The sequence below is a fragment of the Raphanus sativus genome, chromosome 9 (genome assembly GCF_000801105.2).
Source record: "Raphanus sativus cultivar WK10039 chromosome 9, ASM80110v3, whole genome shotgun sequence".
NCBI classification, from domain to species: Eukaryota; Viridiplantae; Streptophyta; class Magnoliopsida; order Brassicales; family Brassicaceae; genus Raphanus; species Raphanus sativus.
This window is the reverse complement of record NC_079519.1, coordinates 10,213,406-10,228,058: the sequence shown is the minus strand read 5'-3', so window position 1 is coordinate 10,228,058 and position 14,653 is coordinate 10,213,406. Positions and strand designations below refer to the sequence as shown.

Here is a 14,653-nt window from a genome sequence, read left to right as displayed (position 1 = left end):
TAGGAAAAAGAAGAACATACAATTTTTTTTAAACATGGATTAGAATTCTTGTCACTGAATGAATGTTTGATTTGGTTTAGCCCTGAACCTGATTATTACAATTCGCAAAATGAAGTAGGGACCGATACAGTAAACCTTCCTGAAAAGGAGAACTGCAAAAGCAGCAAAGTATGAGAGAAACAGGCTGGAGATACTTCCTTTTTTATTTGATTCTTCTCAAACACAGCTTAAGAACAGAGCATAATTAACCGTTTCTCTCGTTAAACCTCTAATTTATATAATTAAATTAAAAAGACAACGCATCCACCAACAAGTGTTTAGACAGAGAGGATCTGTGCGCTAGGTGGGTCCAAGACGTGTGGGCCCTACATTCCTTGACGCATGTCTTTTACTCCTATTTAACCGAATCTTAGCCTTCACTTGTTCTTTCACCAATCGGCATTTTTCTTGATTTTTGGTGAGAGACTTCATTAAAGAGAAAAAAGGAGATTCCCTCACCGGAATAATCACCGGAGATAAAGAAAAAGAATGGCGTCCCTGAAATTTCCATTGGAGATTCTCGCCGTCTTCGTCATCATCTCCGTGATTCTCTTGCCGATTGCTCATGCGCAATCCCCTTCGCCTGCTCCTGCACCCACCAGCGATGGTATTATATTTATAAATTCTTCGATTAATTTTTTATTGTTTTGAAAAACTTATCTTCATTAATATTTCCATGGTAGATTTTGAAGAAATTAAAATGAAGATGTTCATTGATATTTGAAATTTGGGATATGGCAGGAACATCGATAGATCAGGGGGTAGCGTATGTTCTAATGATGGTTGCTTTGGCGTTGACTTATTTCATCCATTAAACATTTAAACTCATTGGATCATCCATTTTCTTCTTCCTTCACAGTTGTTTTGTGCTCTTAATTCTTTTGACCTTCTTTTGTTTATTTTTTGTTCTTGTGACGTGGGATTTGTAGAGAATGAAATGATAGCTAGGAGGACATCATGCTTTTGTTGTTTGGATGATTCGTTTAATTTATTTTCTCTTTCTTTAATAAAAACGTAACTATAATATTTTCTATCATCGCATATTTTGATCATCTACTTAATATACAAGATGGAATACATACACTGGCGGAACGAGCTTCTACTCCCTAAAAACATGTCTCAAGAAGAGAAACGAGAACTCAAACCCGAACAATCAAAGAAGAGACTGAAGCAACTTGAAATTAAATTAGAGACTAAAAATTAATTTTGGAATAGAAATGAAATAATGTTTGGAATAACTACAAACAGTCAGATGCTATCATGCTACCACGAGACAGCTAACCAAAACGAGGAAGACTCACTATCAATTGAACAACCGATATAATATGAAAAACTATACAACCCAAAAAAATAAAGAAGTAGGAAAGGCTACTTAACGAGTAAACCTTCCCTTTCATTCAAAAAAAAAAAACCTTCCCTCATAACTAAACTGTTTTCAAAACCACACGAGAATGGTGGAATGGTACGACAAACTTCGAAAGGTGTTAAACATTCCGGATTCGAAACCTACTAAATTCAGATTTATCCATTTTTGTGACCAGACGACATGGATATTTAATTCTCATTACGAACAACCGGATTTATTTGGCAGCGGTAGACAGATTCATGACATGGCTGTTTTCTTAAGAGAAGCAGGAAACAAAAAAAGGTATCAAAAAAAAAAACTAACCTGTTTTCTTAAGAGAAGCAGGAAACAAACCAAGTATCCATGACACAGCTTGCCATTGTTGACAAGGGGCATTTGAAATACAACTCCTGAAATAATACAAAAACGCTCGGACTACAACAGAGACATGACCAGTTGACCACCTGAGAACACAAAGCAAGCAGCGAACACCCAAAGTCAGGAAAAGACTACACAACAAGCCCAAAAAAGACAACCGAACAATAGACATTCTCCAAAACAAACGAATAAATCGAATTTGAATTAAGGCAAAACCTGAAGAGGCATAATAAAGCATTTGCACTACAGAATGTTGGAACTCAATTATAATTTTATAATATGTGTTAAAATTGAAGTTTGTTTAAATGAGAAATGTTTGTCTTAAGATTGTTGCTTTAATAGTACAAAATAGACAGTGTGGAGAAGTCTAACAAGTTTGCTAACTAAGGACGATTATAAATGTGAATTTATAGTAAACCGAGCTCGTGCACCAAGTTGAGTTAATGTAAACTCGGATTTGAGTTCGGTTTAGATAATTATTCGGGTATGTGAATCATGATCCAACAACCTATATTTTTATATCAAAGTTTATTTTATGTAATTGATCACTACATAAATGAAAATTTGATTAGAAAAATGAACAAGTCTTTTAGAGAATAAAACTTGGTCAAAACTCATTAATTATTATTAAGAATTAGTCTTGGTCACCAAGTTAAATAATCTCTTTAATTTTGTGTTTAATTTTGTGGTTAATACCAAAAATTAATGAAGCATTATCTCCACTAAGACCAAAAATGTTTTTTGCATTTTCTTAGCTATATAATGCTCTTTCTCATTCCACTAAGAAAGGTGGACAACAACAATCTCTTCATCTTCTTCTCTTTATTTTTTTTTCATTTGTCCATGAGAGTACACATAAAATGAATGTTTGCTAGACTTCTTATTCAAGTGATGTGAATAGAAGAAAAATGAAGTTTTATCCTATGATTCTTATCACCATACAACTGTCACACTACGGGGTGTTTTTTAGTTAAGGAAATAGATTCCTAAGTCTCGACTCTACAAAAACTCTTTGTCCAGTTCGTTTGATTCACGGTATTTCTATATATATTCAATGTTCTTTATAATCTAACTTAAATTTATTTAGATTGTGCTCTTTCGTGAATTAAGATCCTGCACAAAAAATATATATCGCCAAGTAATTATAATAGTAATTATTATTCCAAAAACAACACTCTAGTCATAGGTGAATTTGGTTACTTGGTAAATGAAAAAAATAATATACATTAAAGTAAAAGGTTATAAAATAACAAAAATACTGGAAAATCTAGAAAATGTAATATTATAATTTATAAAATAAATATTATTAAAATTTTACATAAAAAGAAATAGATATTATTCTAATGATTTTTATTTATGCACGAATGTACCAATATGTAATTTGTAAATAATAATAAAGAATATCGAACATAGTAGATTACAGAAATACCATAATATGTAATTTTAATATAGTTTTACTTTATTAAATTAATTAAATAATAATTAAATAGCATCATTGGAAAATAGTAAAGAAATTTTGGTCGGAAGTTGTCATACAAAATGTCAAAATTTCGGACAAATTTTTTGACTTCCGACTAAAAAAGGCTTATTAACATTTTTGTAAATTTATATTCAAAAATGACAAAAATAACCAGTGGATATTTAAACCTTTAATTATGCCATAAACTTTAAAGTCATGCAATAAAGTTTTATATATTTTAATTTAAAATAACACTTTATATCAAATATGATTTGAATCATGCTCGACTAGAAAAACCCAGAAAAAAATAAGCCCATCTAGATTCGCCCAAATCCACTCAGCCCGTCCAAATCGTGACGAAATAAACACACATACAATTTTCAAACTATATCAGAAATAAAAATATATATGCGGCATAAAAATTTAAGCAAATATACAACTATATGCTAATGTAAAGATATTTACAACTCTGAAATCTGTGAGATGTAGGAGCATTTCAAGCATTGCAAGAAAATATACACTAGATCTTAACGTCAAAATTGTCACTAACGAGTTTTTTTTACCAAAGTGTTAGGTAGCGTAGCAGTGCTCGCTCGGATTGTAGCTAGGCTGAAAAAAACAAAAATATTTTTGGACCAGTTGGGTTTTCCATGGAATCCAGACATCCAATTAATGTAAAAAAAATCTAATTTTCAATTTAAAAGATGCATGGATTCTAAATTTCATATATAACATCTTAAACTTCATATTTTACAAAAAAAAATATTAGACTTAAATTCCATGTTTTATAAAAAGGTACTTAAACTCAAAATTAAACTTCATATTTAACAAAAGATACATAAACTGAGGATCAAACTTCATGCTTCATTCCTCCACTTAACCATGCTTCATTCCTCCACTTAAGTTGTCTTCTTCTAACATAAATAAAAACATGTGAGCAAAATCATCACAAACAAATGAGATATTTAGTAACATAGACAAATGAAACAAGTCAATCCGCACAAGTCTATTTAGTTAAACATGTGCAAGCAAATAAGTAAAAAAATCATAGCAGCCAAGTAAAAGAGACATATCAACAATGCAGCCAAATAAAAAAAAACTGAAACGAGTTAGTTAGAGAGAAAAAGATGAAGTGAAAAAAACGAAAGAGGAAGATGAGAATATTTGGGCTTAAGCATGAGTTACGAGTAAGAGTTTTCTCGTGAAAAATATGAAATGAAAAAAGATCAGAATTGAGCTTTCTGAGTCTGACAGCCAAAAGAAAAAAAATTATGTGTTTCTTCCAAATACATTAGTTCTATATATTTTTTGTAATTGGGTCATCTAGTGTCCATCTGATTTTGTCCACTTAGACCATGGGTATATTTGGACATTTTCCATTTGGACAAAAATACTCCGGACGAATATGGACGTGTCCATATTAGCGCATATTAATTTGGAGATGGTTTACTATGGACAGTCCATCCATTTGACATCCCTAGTTTAGTGCAACCGAGGAGATGCAATAAATTATAAAGGTTATAAGACCGTAAATATCTAACAGGTGATAGGGTTTTTTATACAAATTAATTGCGAGTACGTAATATCGCAGAGAAGGTGATATGAACTGGAGTGATATGAATAACATGGTTAAAGGGAGAATGAGTGAGCTCAACCTGAGCCACTCCCACCGATTCTCCGCCTTCACTTGGTCTTTCGTCACTTTCAGATGACAGCTAAACATAGCTCGTACAACCCAACCAAGCTCCCCTCAACTTCACCAGAATAAGAGGCTGACTGGTTTTTCCGCTACCACCCGCAAACGCAGCTTTTTCGGTTCATAGCGGTTGTTGGCGTTTCGAAACAATCATAGAAAACGCTACAAATCGCTTCAAACTGTTCTGAACCTCTTAAAATCAAAAACTGGTTCCAGCTAGCGTTTGCGGTTGCAGGCGGTTGCGGAAGGGTAAATTTTTTTTCTTTAAAAACAGAATAAATAAAATAATACTAAAAATATCCAATAAAAATTTTCAATTGAAATAATAAAAATTTTAAAATGTATTCATATTATATTTCAATTTATATTATAAAAATTCAAAACTAAAATATTTTCTATAAATTTTTAAAATTGAATAATATGATTTTATAAATATAAATTTTATATTTATCATATTATTATGATTTTTAATATTTTTATAATTACCTAAACTGTAAATATTGTTAAATTATTATTTAACAGATGTTGTGTTTGGTAGTTTACCAGTCATAAGAATCCCGCAAACACAACAATTTCTAACAGCTGTACCAGTCGTACAAATCTCTAGAAAACGCTTAAAACCGCAATTACCTGCACCCGCAAACTCCCGCAACCGCAACCGCTGCGGTTACACTAGTCAGACCCTAAATCATATTTGAAACGTCGGCTTATAACATTGGACGTGTTCTGGGCCATTTGGTGGTTTGTGCGATAGAAACATTGGTGATGAGAGTTTTGGGCCTCTCTCATGGAACGCTAAAGAAGGCCAAACAAATTAACAAACTTGGAGAACACGTGGATAGTCCGTGCGGCCAGAGTAACCGTTTAAGCATTTCCGGGTCGGGTAGGTTCCGACCCGTTACCAAAAATCAAAATCACCGGAGCACTCAGTCCACAATTAAAGTTGGGAATTTAATTTCGCCGAAGAAGAAGAAAGTCCTTTATTTCTTGCTTTTTCCCTCTTTTTTTTTTCGGTAATGAAATGGGAGAGATGGAGATGGAAGAAATCGAAGCAGTCCTCGAGAAAATCTGGGATCTGCACGACAAGCTCAGCGACGAGATTCACTTGATTTCCCGCTCTCACTTCCTCAAATCCGTCAAACCACCTCCTAGATCCGAGGAGAAGAAGAAGAGGAACAGCCACCACTCCGCCGAAGAGAAGCCACAGCAGGGATACGTCTTCATCAAGGGCTTCCCCGTTAACGACAACAACGATTCAGCGATTCAAGAGGCCAAGAGTCTTAACGCGATTCGAACCGCGCTTGAGCACCTCGAAGACCAGCTCGAGTTCTTCCATGTGAGTTTCCTTTTCTCCGATTGTGAAATCAGGAGTATCAGCTAGGGTTTAGTTTAGGTTTCGAACAATGGCACATTGATTACGATATATGGTTCTTGGCTTTAATTGGTTTATGAATACTTGCGTTTTGGTCATTTATTCTAGATCAAGAAAACAAAGCAGAGCATTTTCTTGTGTATGATTATTATACTCTTTTCTCTTTGCTCTGCAGACTATATACACACAGCAACGAACAGAGAGAGATGTAGCGGTTTCCCGGCTTGAACAGAGCAGGATGTTACTAGCAAAGAGATTGGCTGAACACCACGGGAAGAGCTACGGAGTTCTAGATGAAGCTCTTGCCTTCGTTGGGACCATTAAAACCGCTACACATCAAGTTTACAACTCCTCTCCAAACCCAGCCGGGGCTAACTCTACTCCAAAGTCGTCGAACTTTGTAGTCAACGCCTTTGCGTGGACTTTCGGGTTTTCCAAAAGAGCACTTGGATTCAACCATGTGAGAGGCGTTCTAGGAAACGCTGCTATATTCGCTATAAGCATGGTCGCTATGCTACATCTTCAGCAAGTGGCGTCTAGTGAACATCATCGTCTAGGAGGGAAGAAAGAAGAGAGATACCAACTGAGGAAAGCATACAGAGGAGAGATGTCTTCGTCTGACATAAGCTTGGACCACTTGGACGTGATGATGGCTCGTGGTTAAAAGAGTAGAGACCAGATTTCCAACTTGTCTACACGTGATATACTCAGACCTGCAGCAATGGAAATATAAGACAAAAAAAATGTGAAAAACAAGAAGAGAAGAGATAGTTCCTTTCTTCTCGATATAATGAGCGAAAGGATAAGAACTTGGAGGCGAAGTATTGGAATTTTCTGAGCTGAGCTAATCATTCTTTTTCTTTCATCAGATGCAAATAATTTTCCTTTCTTCTCGTTTTCTTAATTTCAGTTACTGTGTTTTTAAGTTTTGCTGGTTGTTAGCTTGCGTGTTTTATTTTGTTTGATTACAAGTGTGGTAAGTTTTTTGTAATCACAGGTTTCTGAGTCGAGATCTCTTGGGTTGCTCTGTGTATGTCTCCTCTGTGGTGGGTAAATTCTCTTGTTAAGGCATAGTGATGATTGACGAACTTATTGGGCCACTTGTAAGTTGTAAGTTTAACAGAACCATATCCACTCCAAGTTTGCTCCACCTTAGGCCCATTTAATTTGATGCACATCACTCACTCAATCCTAACACTGAGGTTTTGGCATTGCCAATGTACATAAATTACCAAAAGATTATTGGGGTGTTAGCAGAAGTTAGATTTATTTACAGAGTTTAGTCTTATTAATTTACATGTTCTTATATTTTTGCTAAATTTAATGTTATTGATTTAGTGATTTTATAAATATTAAAATTAGTGTTAATGAAAATTATACTCTTAACTATTTAATGTTGCCATCGACGTATTTTGCTGGAAAACCGTAGTCGTCGGACGAATGATTTTCTTGATGAAACTTCTTTCCAAAACTTTTTACATTTCTTTCTCTTTTCTTCTCAAAAAAAAAAGAAAGAAAAGGGAATGTAATCCATTTTTTTAACTGAAATGGAATCCATTTTTTCAAAAGAGTAAATCTATATAATATTATTTGAGAAATCATTTTCCTAATATCGCACTCACATTAATTCCCACGGTGGTTGATTAATATGATACCCTTAATGAATCAAATATATCTAACTATTATTATTAAATATTTATTTTATATTATTTTATTTTTCCTTTTTAATTAAGTTTCCTTTTTCAAATAACCTATTTAATAAAGAAAATTATATATTTTAAAAACAAAAATATCTTTTATATATAGTGTAATTCATAATAAGGAAAGTTCACAAAATAATATTGATTTTAAAGTAAACAAATAATCTTCCCTTTTAAAATATAATCCTAAACAACACAATATATATTTTAAAAGTATTAAGCATTTTTATTTAAATCAATCTATTTCTCAAATTATTACAAAATAACTTTAAAACATAAACTAAGATTTTTAACGAATAAAATTTAATTTAATCTTTCCTTTTTATTTAAGTTCCCTTTTATATTTTTCAAATAACATATATGATACATAAAATGTTTATAAAACTTAAAAGGAAAATATTATTTTTAATATATAAAATGATTTCATAAAAAAGAAATTTTAGAAAAATAATATTGATATTAAAGTAAAGAATTAATCTTCCCTTTTAAATTTGTCGGTTATGTTTTTATGCAAGTTTGTATCTATCATCACTTTATTTTTGTAATTTTATTTTTGAAAATAAACATATACCAAATTACTAAGAAATCAAAAATAAAATTGCATATCTAAGATAAAAACCAAACTAATACAATAAATACAGTTAATATGATTTGGTTGAATTAGATTAGAAATAATTATACCTAATTTGATGGAATGTATATAACACAATATACCAACAAAATGAAGAACTAGACCAATCCAAATTTTTATACAAGTAAAAAAATAAATAAAAATAATAGATTTTATTTATAATAATATTTTCATACATATAAATTATATAACGACTCAAAATATTACTAAATAAATATGAAATTCTCAAATAATACTGACATGAATAATTTTTGTAATTAAGATGTTTCTAACCAATTTGAAAAACTTATAAAGAAATCTGATTTAACCAACATGATTTACGGAATTGTCTTTAATTTTTTTATGATTTTGAGATATCAAAATAAAATTTATTTTTTATCAAAACATATGTTATAATTATAAGAGAATTTTTTATATATTTTATATTAAATCTATTTCCCTTTTGATATTAGATTACTTGATATATATGTATATATAAGAGTGAATTGGTTTAAAACCCTAAAAGAATGATGAAATTAAGAAAATACCTATGATGTGACAAGTTTATGTCTATAGAGGAAGTATCATTGTGTGGGATTTAGGGTATTGGTTTAATTAGAGCAAAATTTTAGTGTATGGGTGCAATTTCTCTATATAATAATTCGTTATTCTTGAATTATATTTTTTAAATGTAAAAACTTGATTAATTTTATATTAATACTATTTTCATATTCTATTCCTTTTATTTATATAAATTCTTCTTAATTTTTTTGTCATCAAATTCTTCTTAATCAAATTACATGCTTTAAATATAAAAATTCATATATAGTTATATTTAATTTAAGGTATTTCCTTAAATTGATATATAGTTATATTTACTTCTCAAATAATGTTATCAAGATTCTACACAAAAACCAAAAACTTTGTTTTTAGATTTGTGGCCAAAAATAATTATATATATATATATATATATATATATATATTTTCTTTTATATTTATTCCATGCATACTCCTTTCTGAACTCCCACACATTTGTTTCTCTGTCTTGTTATCAATTAAAGTATTAAACTATGCAGTAAAGTACTAAAATGAAAGAAATTAAAAATAAAATAAAAGATTATTCAAAATGACTAATGGTGGATGATTATATTCATGTAGTTTTGAGTTCCACAGTAACAGTCTTCTTTAAAAATTAAGTTATTCAAGTTTTGTTTAGGTAAATTAGTTTATAATTATTCAATTAATATATTTTATACTATAACATTTATGATCTTACTAAAAATGTTAGTTATAACTATTATACATCTATTAAAAGTCATTTAATTATTTTTTTTTGTTAATTTAGGTTTAAATTGAGAAAATTACTAATGTTATCTTTCTTTCAAACTGATTTAAGATTAATGGACAGACAAACAGATCCGGCCCAAAGAAAGTTGGCCGCCATGGCCCGAATATTATTTTTACAATACAAATAAAAGGGATCCAAATTTTGAAACAAAAATTAAGATCAACAAGCTCAACATCAGTTATTTTCTTTCAACAGAACCACTAAAGTTTAGAAAATATATACATTTTAAAATTTATAGCTTATGCCCTATATTATTGGGATTAGTTGAATAATTGATAGGCTCATCAAATCAGAAAGATAAAACATCAAATCACAATTCACCCACAAGACCAAACACCAGTTTCTAGTTTCACAAAGATGAAGTTTTCTTTTAAACAAGACCCACATCATTTGGTCCAGTTTTTCAGAAATTTTAAAAAGGACACGAGAGATTTGTCTACTGAATCATACATAGAACTTAGGGAAATACTTTTTTTTTTCTTCATAAAGAGATAGTTTTGTAGATTGGGGGTTTCCATTTCAGCCCATAGCATACTTCTGAGTCCAGCTCCGTGCGGTGGACTCATACTTGTTCTTGTCGGTCTTGTACATATGAGCTATCTCAGGCACCAAAGGATCATCAGGGTTTGGATCGGTTAACAAAGAACAGATCGATAACAACACCTGTTAAGAAATTTAAATAAAACCATTTGTCATTCTCAGCGAGATCAAAGCTCGAAGGACTTGAGAGACACAGCTACTAATCATCAAGGTTATCACTTCTTATGATATGAGAGCAAAAGAGGAGCAGATAATAAAAACAAACCCTTTCCATACAAAATAAATCAAAGCCTTACGAATAAAGAGACTCGTGAGAAAAGAGGAGAAGATAAATGAAAGGAAAAGCAAGTTTGACATGGGTAGAGAATATGCAGTGGGTTCTAATGGTTATAGCTAAGAAAACAAAATAAAAGCGGAACCTTGGAGATGGTGAGTGCAGGACTCCATTGCTCCTTCAAGATGTCGAGGCAAATACTTCCATTGCTGTTGATGTTGGGATGGAACACCTTCGTCCTAAAGGCAACCTATATGAACGAAAACAATGAGACAAGGAAGCAAACGACAACATGAATGGCTATCATAAAAAAAAAAAGTCACCAAACCTTAGGAGGTTTGAAAGGGTAATCTGGAGGGAAATGAATGGTAACAAGGAAAACACCACCAGCGTAGGGACTGTCTGAAGGACCCATTATGGTTGCCTGCCAATGAAACATGTCTTCAGCAACAGGTCCTGTCAAAAAAACAAACAACCAAGAACATATATTAAAGACAAGAAGGTCTTTGAAACAAAAAGAGATGGACTTTCTTTGTTCACAAGCATGAACACAACGAACAAGACTTAGATCCAAACAATCGCATAACGAAACATACCAAATCAAAACCTAATTGTAAACCTAGCTAGAGATCGAAGCCAAACATCACATTCAAACAAGATCCATCATCAACATTATATCTGAAAGCAAACAAAAGAAGACCTGCGCTACATGAGGTGGGTGGATCCTTCTGAAGATCCTTGAGTTCCTTCAAGATCCGCTTCGACGCCATATCCAAAACCTACGATACGATCTCTAAACACCAAGGCAAAGATTTTCCAAACGGAGACTGAGAATCCGTAAGGATTTGTTTAAAATCGATAGATCTAAAGGATTAACATATATAATATTAATACCTTTTGGTTTTGCGTGTATCAGACTTGGCGAGGTTTTCGCCTTCTTCTTCGCGTAATTAGGAGAGGCGGAGAAGAAGAAGAAGCCAAGACTTGAAGAAAGGGTGGTGGACGTAAGAGGAATTAGTAATTGTTCTCTGTGGTCGCGTCCACCATCAATAGGGTGAGGATATTTTACTTTACTGGACTTGGTGGATGGATGTTCGGATGCACTTCCGACTTGGTTCGGATATTTTGAGCTTGTTGGATGTTCGCTTCATATGGTAGGGACCGATTTAGATTTGCCAAATTTGACTCTACAACAAAAAAAATATTTTAATTCATAATTCATTAAATGATGATATCAATTTAATTGGTAGGGTAAAATAGATTATGTATACAAGGTCAGTTCTAAGATTTGTAAAACTAGAATCAAGACCAAAAGATTTGGCTGACTTTTTGGAGAAATAAAGGACTAAGAAGTTTTCTCTCCACTCGATATTTTACTCTATTTTTTTGTCGTCTGCCCATCTATGCTAGATCAAGTGGAGAACAGACGATCCGATTTTCCGAGGAGCATCTCCATCTGTCTGAGTCTTATCTATATGGGAAAAAGTATAGCCTACGATCCCCGTTTCTTTTGTTAATGCGTCTGCTTGACCATTCCTAATACGAGGAATATAAGACAGACTCACATCCTCGAAGTTTCCCGTAATCTCTGGAACACCTCAATATTTGTCGCAAATGATGGCTACTCGGCCGGATTAGTAGTCATCTCCACTAAGTCTGAGCAGTCTGTCTCGAACCGTATGGATGTTATCCTCATGTCTCTCGTACATGAGGCTGCAAAAAATAAACCTTCCAACTCAACATGCACAGCTGAGAGACTTCTGTTACACGCCCGTAATCTAAAGTACTCTTAACCCGTTTGATCCTTACGACTCCACCCTAGGCCACTGACGCTGCCATTATTGAGCCATGATGCATCAATTTGACAGGTAGGGTTTTGGGGTATCCAAGGGGGCTCTGTCTCGAACTATGTAATAGGGGGTCGTCTTGATCTTCATTTACTTCTTCCTTTTCGTTAGCCTTTTTCCAACATTCTGCCCCAAGAGATGCATGTTGGAGAGTGTCGATGAGGGATACGACTTTCCCGTTAAAGAGTTTGTCGTTCCTCGCCTTCCAAATGTACCAACAGATCTATGGGAAGGTATCGAATTGTAGTCTCAAGGGAGCCACCTCTTTTCTCTTCCAAAACAGAAAGTTCATGTTTTGGTATATGGATGTACTCGGGAAGTAACCCGGAAAGGATGGATAGTCCGATAAGGTCCAAACCTGGAGGGCATGAAGGCATATTTTATTCTATTTATAGAGTAAATAGAGTAAAATATGGAGTGTGGATGAAGATGCCCTAAAAGACAAAATGATATAAGATGTATTCAAATTCTAGTGGTCTGGAAAAATAAATTTTAATACTGGACATAATTTTTTTAAAAAAATGAACGAACCCGATAAAAGAAGAAGAAATTTGAGTATGTAATTCCTTCAGGTACTTAAAGGATTGGCAGACTGGTCAAAAGAAAAAGAAAATTCACAAACCATCATATTCTAGGTTAAACTCTACTAAAACAAGTAACAAATTCTGTGAATCCGAAGAAAATTAGAGAAAATGTATTTTTAAAGAAAAAGACTTTCTAGAGGAATTGTGGTTATAAAGAATATAGATTTTGCCAAAGATGAATATGTGTTCACAAACTCATTTATTGTGCGAAATCAAATATTTGTTGTGCGCTAAGGGGGTATAAATGTCTATTTATCGCTTTAATAAACTATTTTGGTCATTTCAACCTTTCAGGACTATATTTATGATAAAAATATTTTTATGATCATCGTAAAAAAATTCTCTATTTTTAAAACCTAATTAAATATCTAAAATTCTTGATTATATTTATTTTGATAAAATATCTAAAACACTTATAACCAAAAAAATATACAACCCAATCTGAAAGCTACAAAAGAGCTTTTGACATGAATTACCAAATATATTTGGATCCAAAGTATTATTAACATAACCTGATCTAGATTAGAATAATATCTTAATGAAGATTGGTAGGTTGAACTCAGAAAAATGAAAATTCAAAAAAAAATCGAGAAAGTATCTCAAATGATCTCTTATTTACATCAATAAATATCGGCTATTTGATTCTTGATATTAAATTGTATGTCACACATCTCTAAACTTGAAAAGATACAAGTAACATCTCTATATATCAACAATATAAATTAATTATATTATACAATTTATATTGTTAAATAAATAACTAATTATTTAACCATAATCTACTTTATTAAAACAGAAGTACACATATGGATTAACCCTTAGTTTTCAGTGTTATTTACACTTCCATGCCAATGACATTAAATATTATTTCCTATTTTAGTACTGTCTTTTCCACTTTGATTAATGTGTTTTCCAAAATTAAATTTGAATTAGATACACAATTAAATAATACTTCTTATTTTAATGTTTTGTCTTTTCCACTTACATTAATGTGTTTCTAAAATTAAATTTGAATTAAATACACATATGGATTAACCCTTAGTTTTCAGTGTTATTTACAGTTTCATGCCACTGACATTAAATATTGTTTCCTATTTTAATATTGTCTTTTCCACTTTATTTAATGTGTTTTCTAAAATTAAATTTGAATTAAATACACAATTAAATAATACTTCATATTTTAATTCTTTGTCTTTTCCACTTACATTAATGTGTTTTCTAAAATTAAATCCCCTATACATTAAAAGAGAAGTCACTTTAGTGATTTCTGCTTAGGTGGCACTCATATAGAGCTTCTAGGATTAATTTTCTTAATCTTATTGGTTGAATTTTTGATAATTTATTTTTCATTTTTTTATCATCGACCAAACATTACCAAAAACAGAATCCATATAATTAATACGGTCTTAGTAATATAGTATATTTGAAGAGGAGAAATATAATATATTAATAATGACATAT

The 14,653-nt window shown here is 31.8% G+C and overlaps 3 protein-coding genes across 4 annotated transcripts; 2 read left to right on the top strand and 1 right to left on the bottom strand.

The window, feature by feature from the left end:
* Positions 1-418: 418 nt before the first annotated feature.
* LOC108826274 (arabinogalactan protein 22) lies at positions 419-1,075 on the top strand. The gene is made up of 2 exons (XM_018599659.2): positions 419-646; positions 781-1,075. The coding sequence occupies exons 1-2, from the start codon at positions 529-531 to the stop codon at positions 852-854; spliced, it is 192 nt and encodes a 63-aa protein (XP_018455161.1). The 5' UTR covers positions 419-528; the 3' UTR covers positions 855-1,075.
* A 4,784-nt stretch (positions 1,076-5,859) lies between these two features.
* LOC108824011 (plastid division protein PDV1) lies at positions 5,860-7,318 on the top strand. Its single transcript, XM_018597341.2, has 2 exons — positions 5,860-6,253; positions 6,465-7,318. Exons 1-2 carry the CDS (start codon positions 5,939-5,941, stop codon positions 6,951-6,953), a joined length of 804 nt encoding a protein of 267 aa, XP_018452843.2. The 5' UTR covers positions 5,860-5,938; the 3' UTR covers positions 6,954-7,318.
* Positions 7,319-10,236: 2,918 nt separating this feature from the next.
* On the bottom strand, positions 10,237-11,810 carry LOC108828725 (ubiquitin-conjugating enzyme E2 10). 2 transcript variants are annotated; one of them, XM_018602489.2, is made up of 5 exons: positions 11,659-11,810; positions 11,462-11,556; positions 11,090-11,217; positions 10,907-11,011; positions 10,237-10,610 (listed from the first exon to the last, which is right to left on the bottom strand). In XM_018602489.2, exons 2-5 carry the CDS (start codon positions 11,529-11,531, stop codon positions 10,467-10,469), a joined length of 447 nt encoding a protein of 148 aa, XP_018457991.1. In that variant the 5' UTR covers positions 11,532-11,556; positions 11,659-11,810; the 3' UTR covers positions 10,237-10,466. The 2 variants fall into 2 exon arrangements, with proteins under 2 accessions (XP_018457991.1, XP_018457992.1); XM_018602490.2 differs by having other exon boundaries at positions 11,462-11,554; positions 11,656-11,805.
* Positions 11,811-14,653: the final 2,843 nt, after the last annotated feature.

Bases quoted from the DNA above. Each gene is read 5' to 3' on its own strand.
- LOC108824011 (XM_018597341.2), top strand. From the start codon at position 5,939: ATGGGAGAGATGGAGATGGAAGAAATCGAAGCAGTCCTCGAGAAAATC. The intron at 6,254-6,464 runs GTGAGTTTCCTT...TTTGCTCTGCAG, and splicing joins ACCAGCTCGAGTTCTTCCAT to ACTATATACACACAGCAACG.
- LOC108828725 (XM_018602489.2), bottom strand. From the start codon at position 11,531: ATGGCGTCGAAGCGGATCTTGAAGGAACTCAAGGATCTTCAGAAGGAT. The intron at 11,012-11,089 runs GTTTGGTGACTT...TCGTTCATATAG, and splicing joins ACCCTTTCAAACCTCCTAAG to GTTGCCTTTAGGACGAAGGT. The intron at 10,611-10,906 runs GTTCCGCTTTTA...ATTTCTTAACAG, and splicing joins CTGCACTCACCATCTCCAAG to GTGTTGTTATCGATCTGTTC.
- LOC108826274 (XM_018599659.2), top strand. From the start codon at position 529: ATGGCGTCCCTGAAATTTCCATTGGAGATTCTCGCCGTCTTCGTCATC. The intron at 647-780 runs GTATTATATTTA...GGGATATGGCAG, and splicing joins TCCTGCACCCACCAGCGATG to GAACATCGATAGATCAGGGG.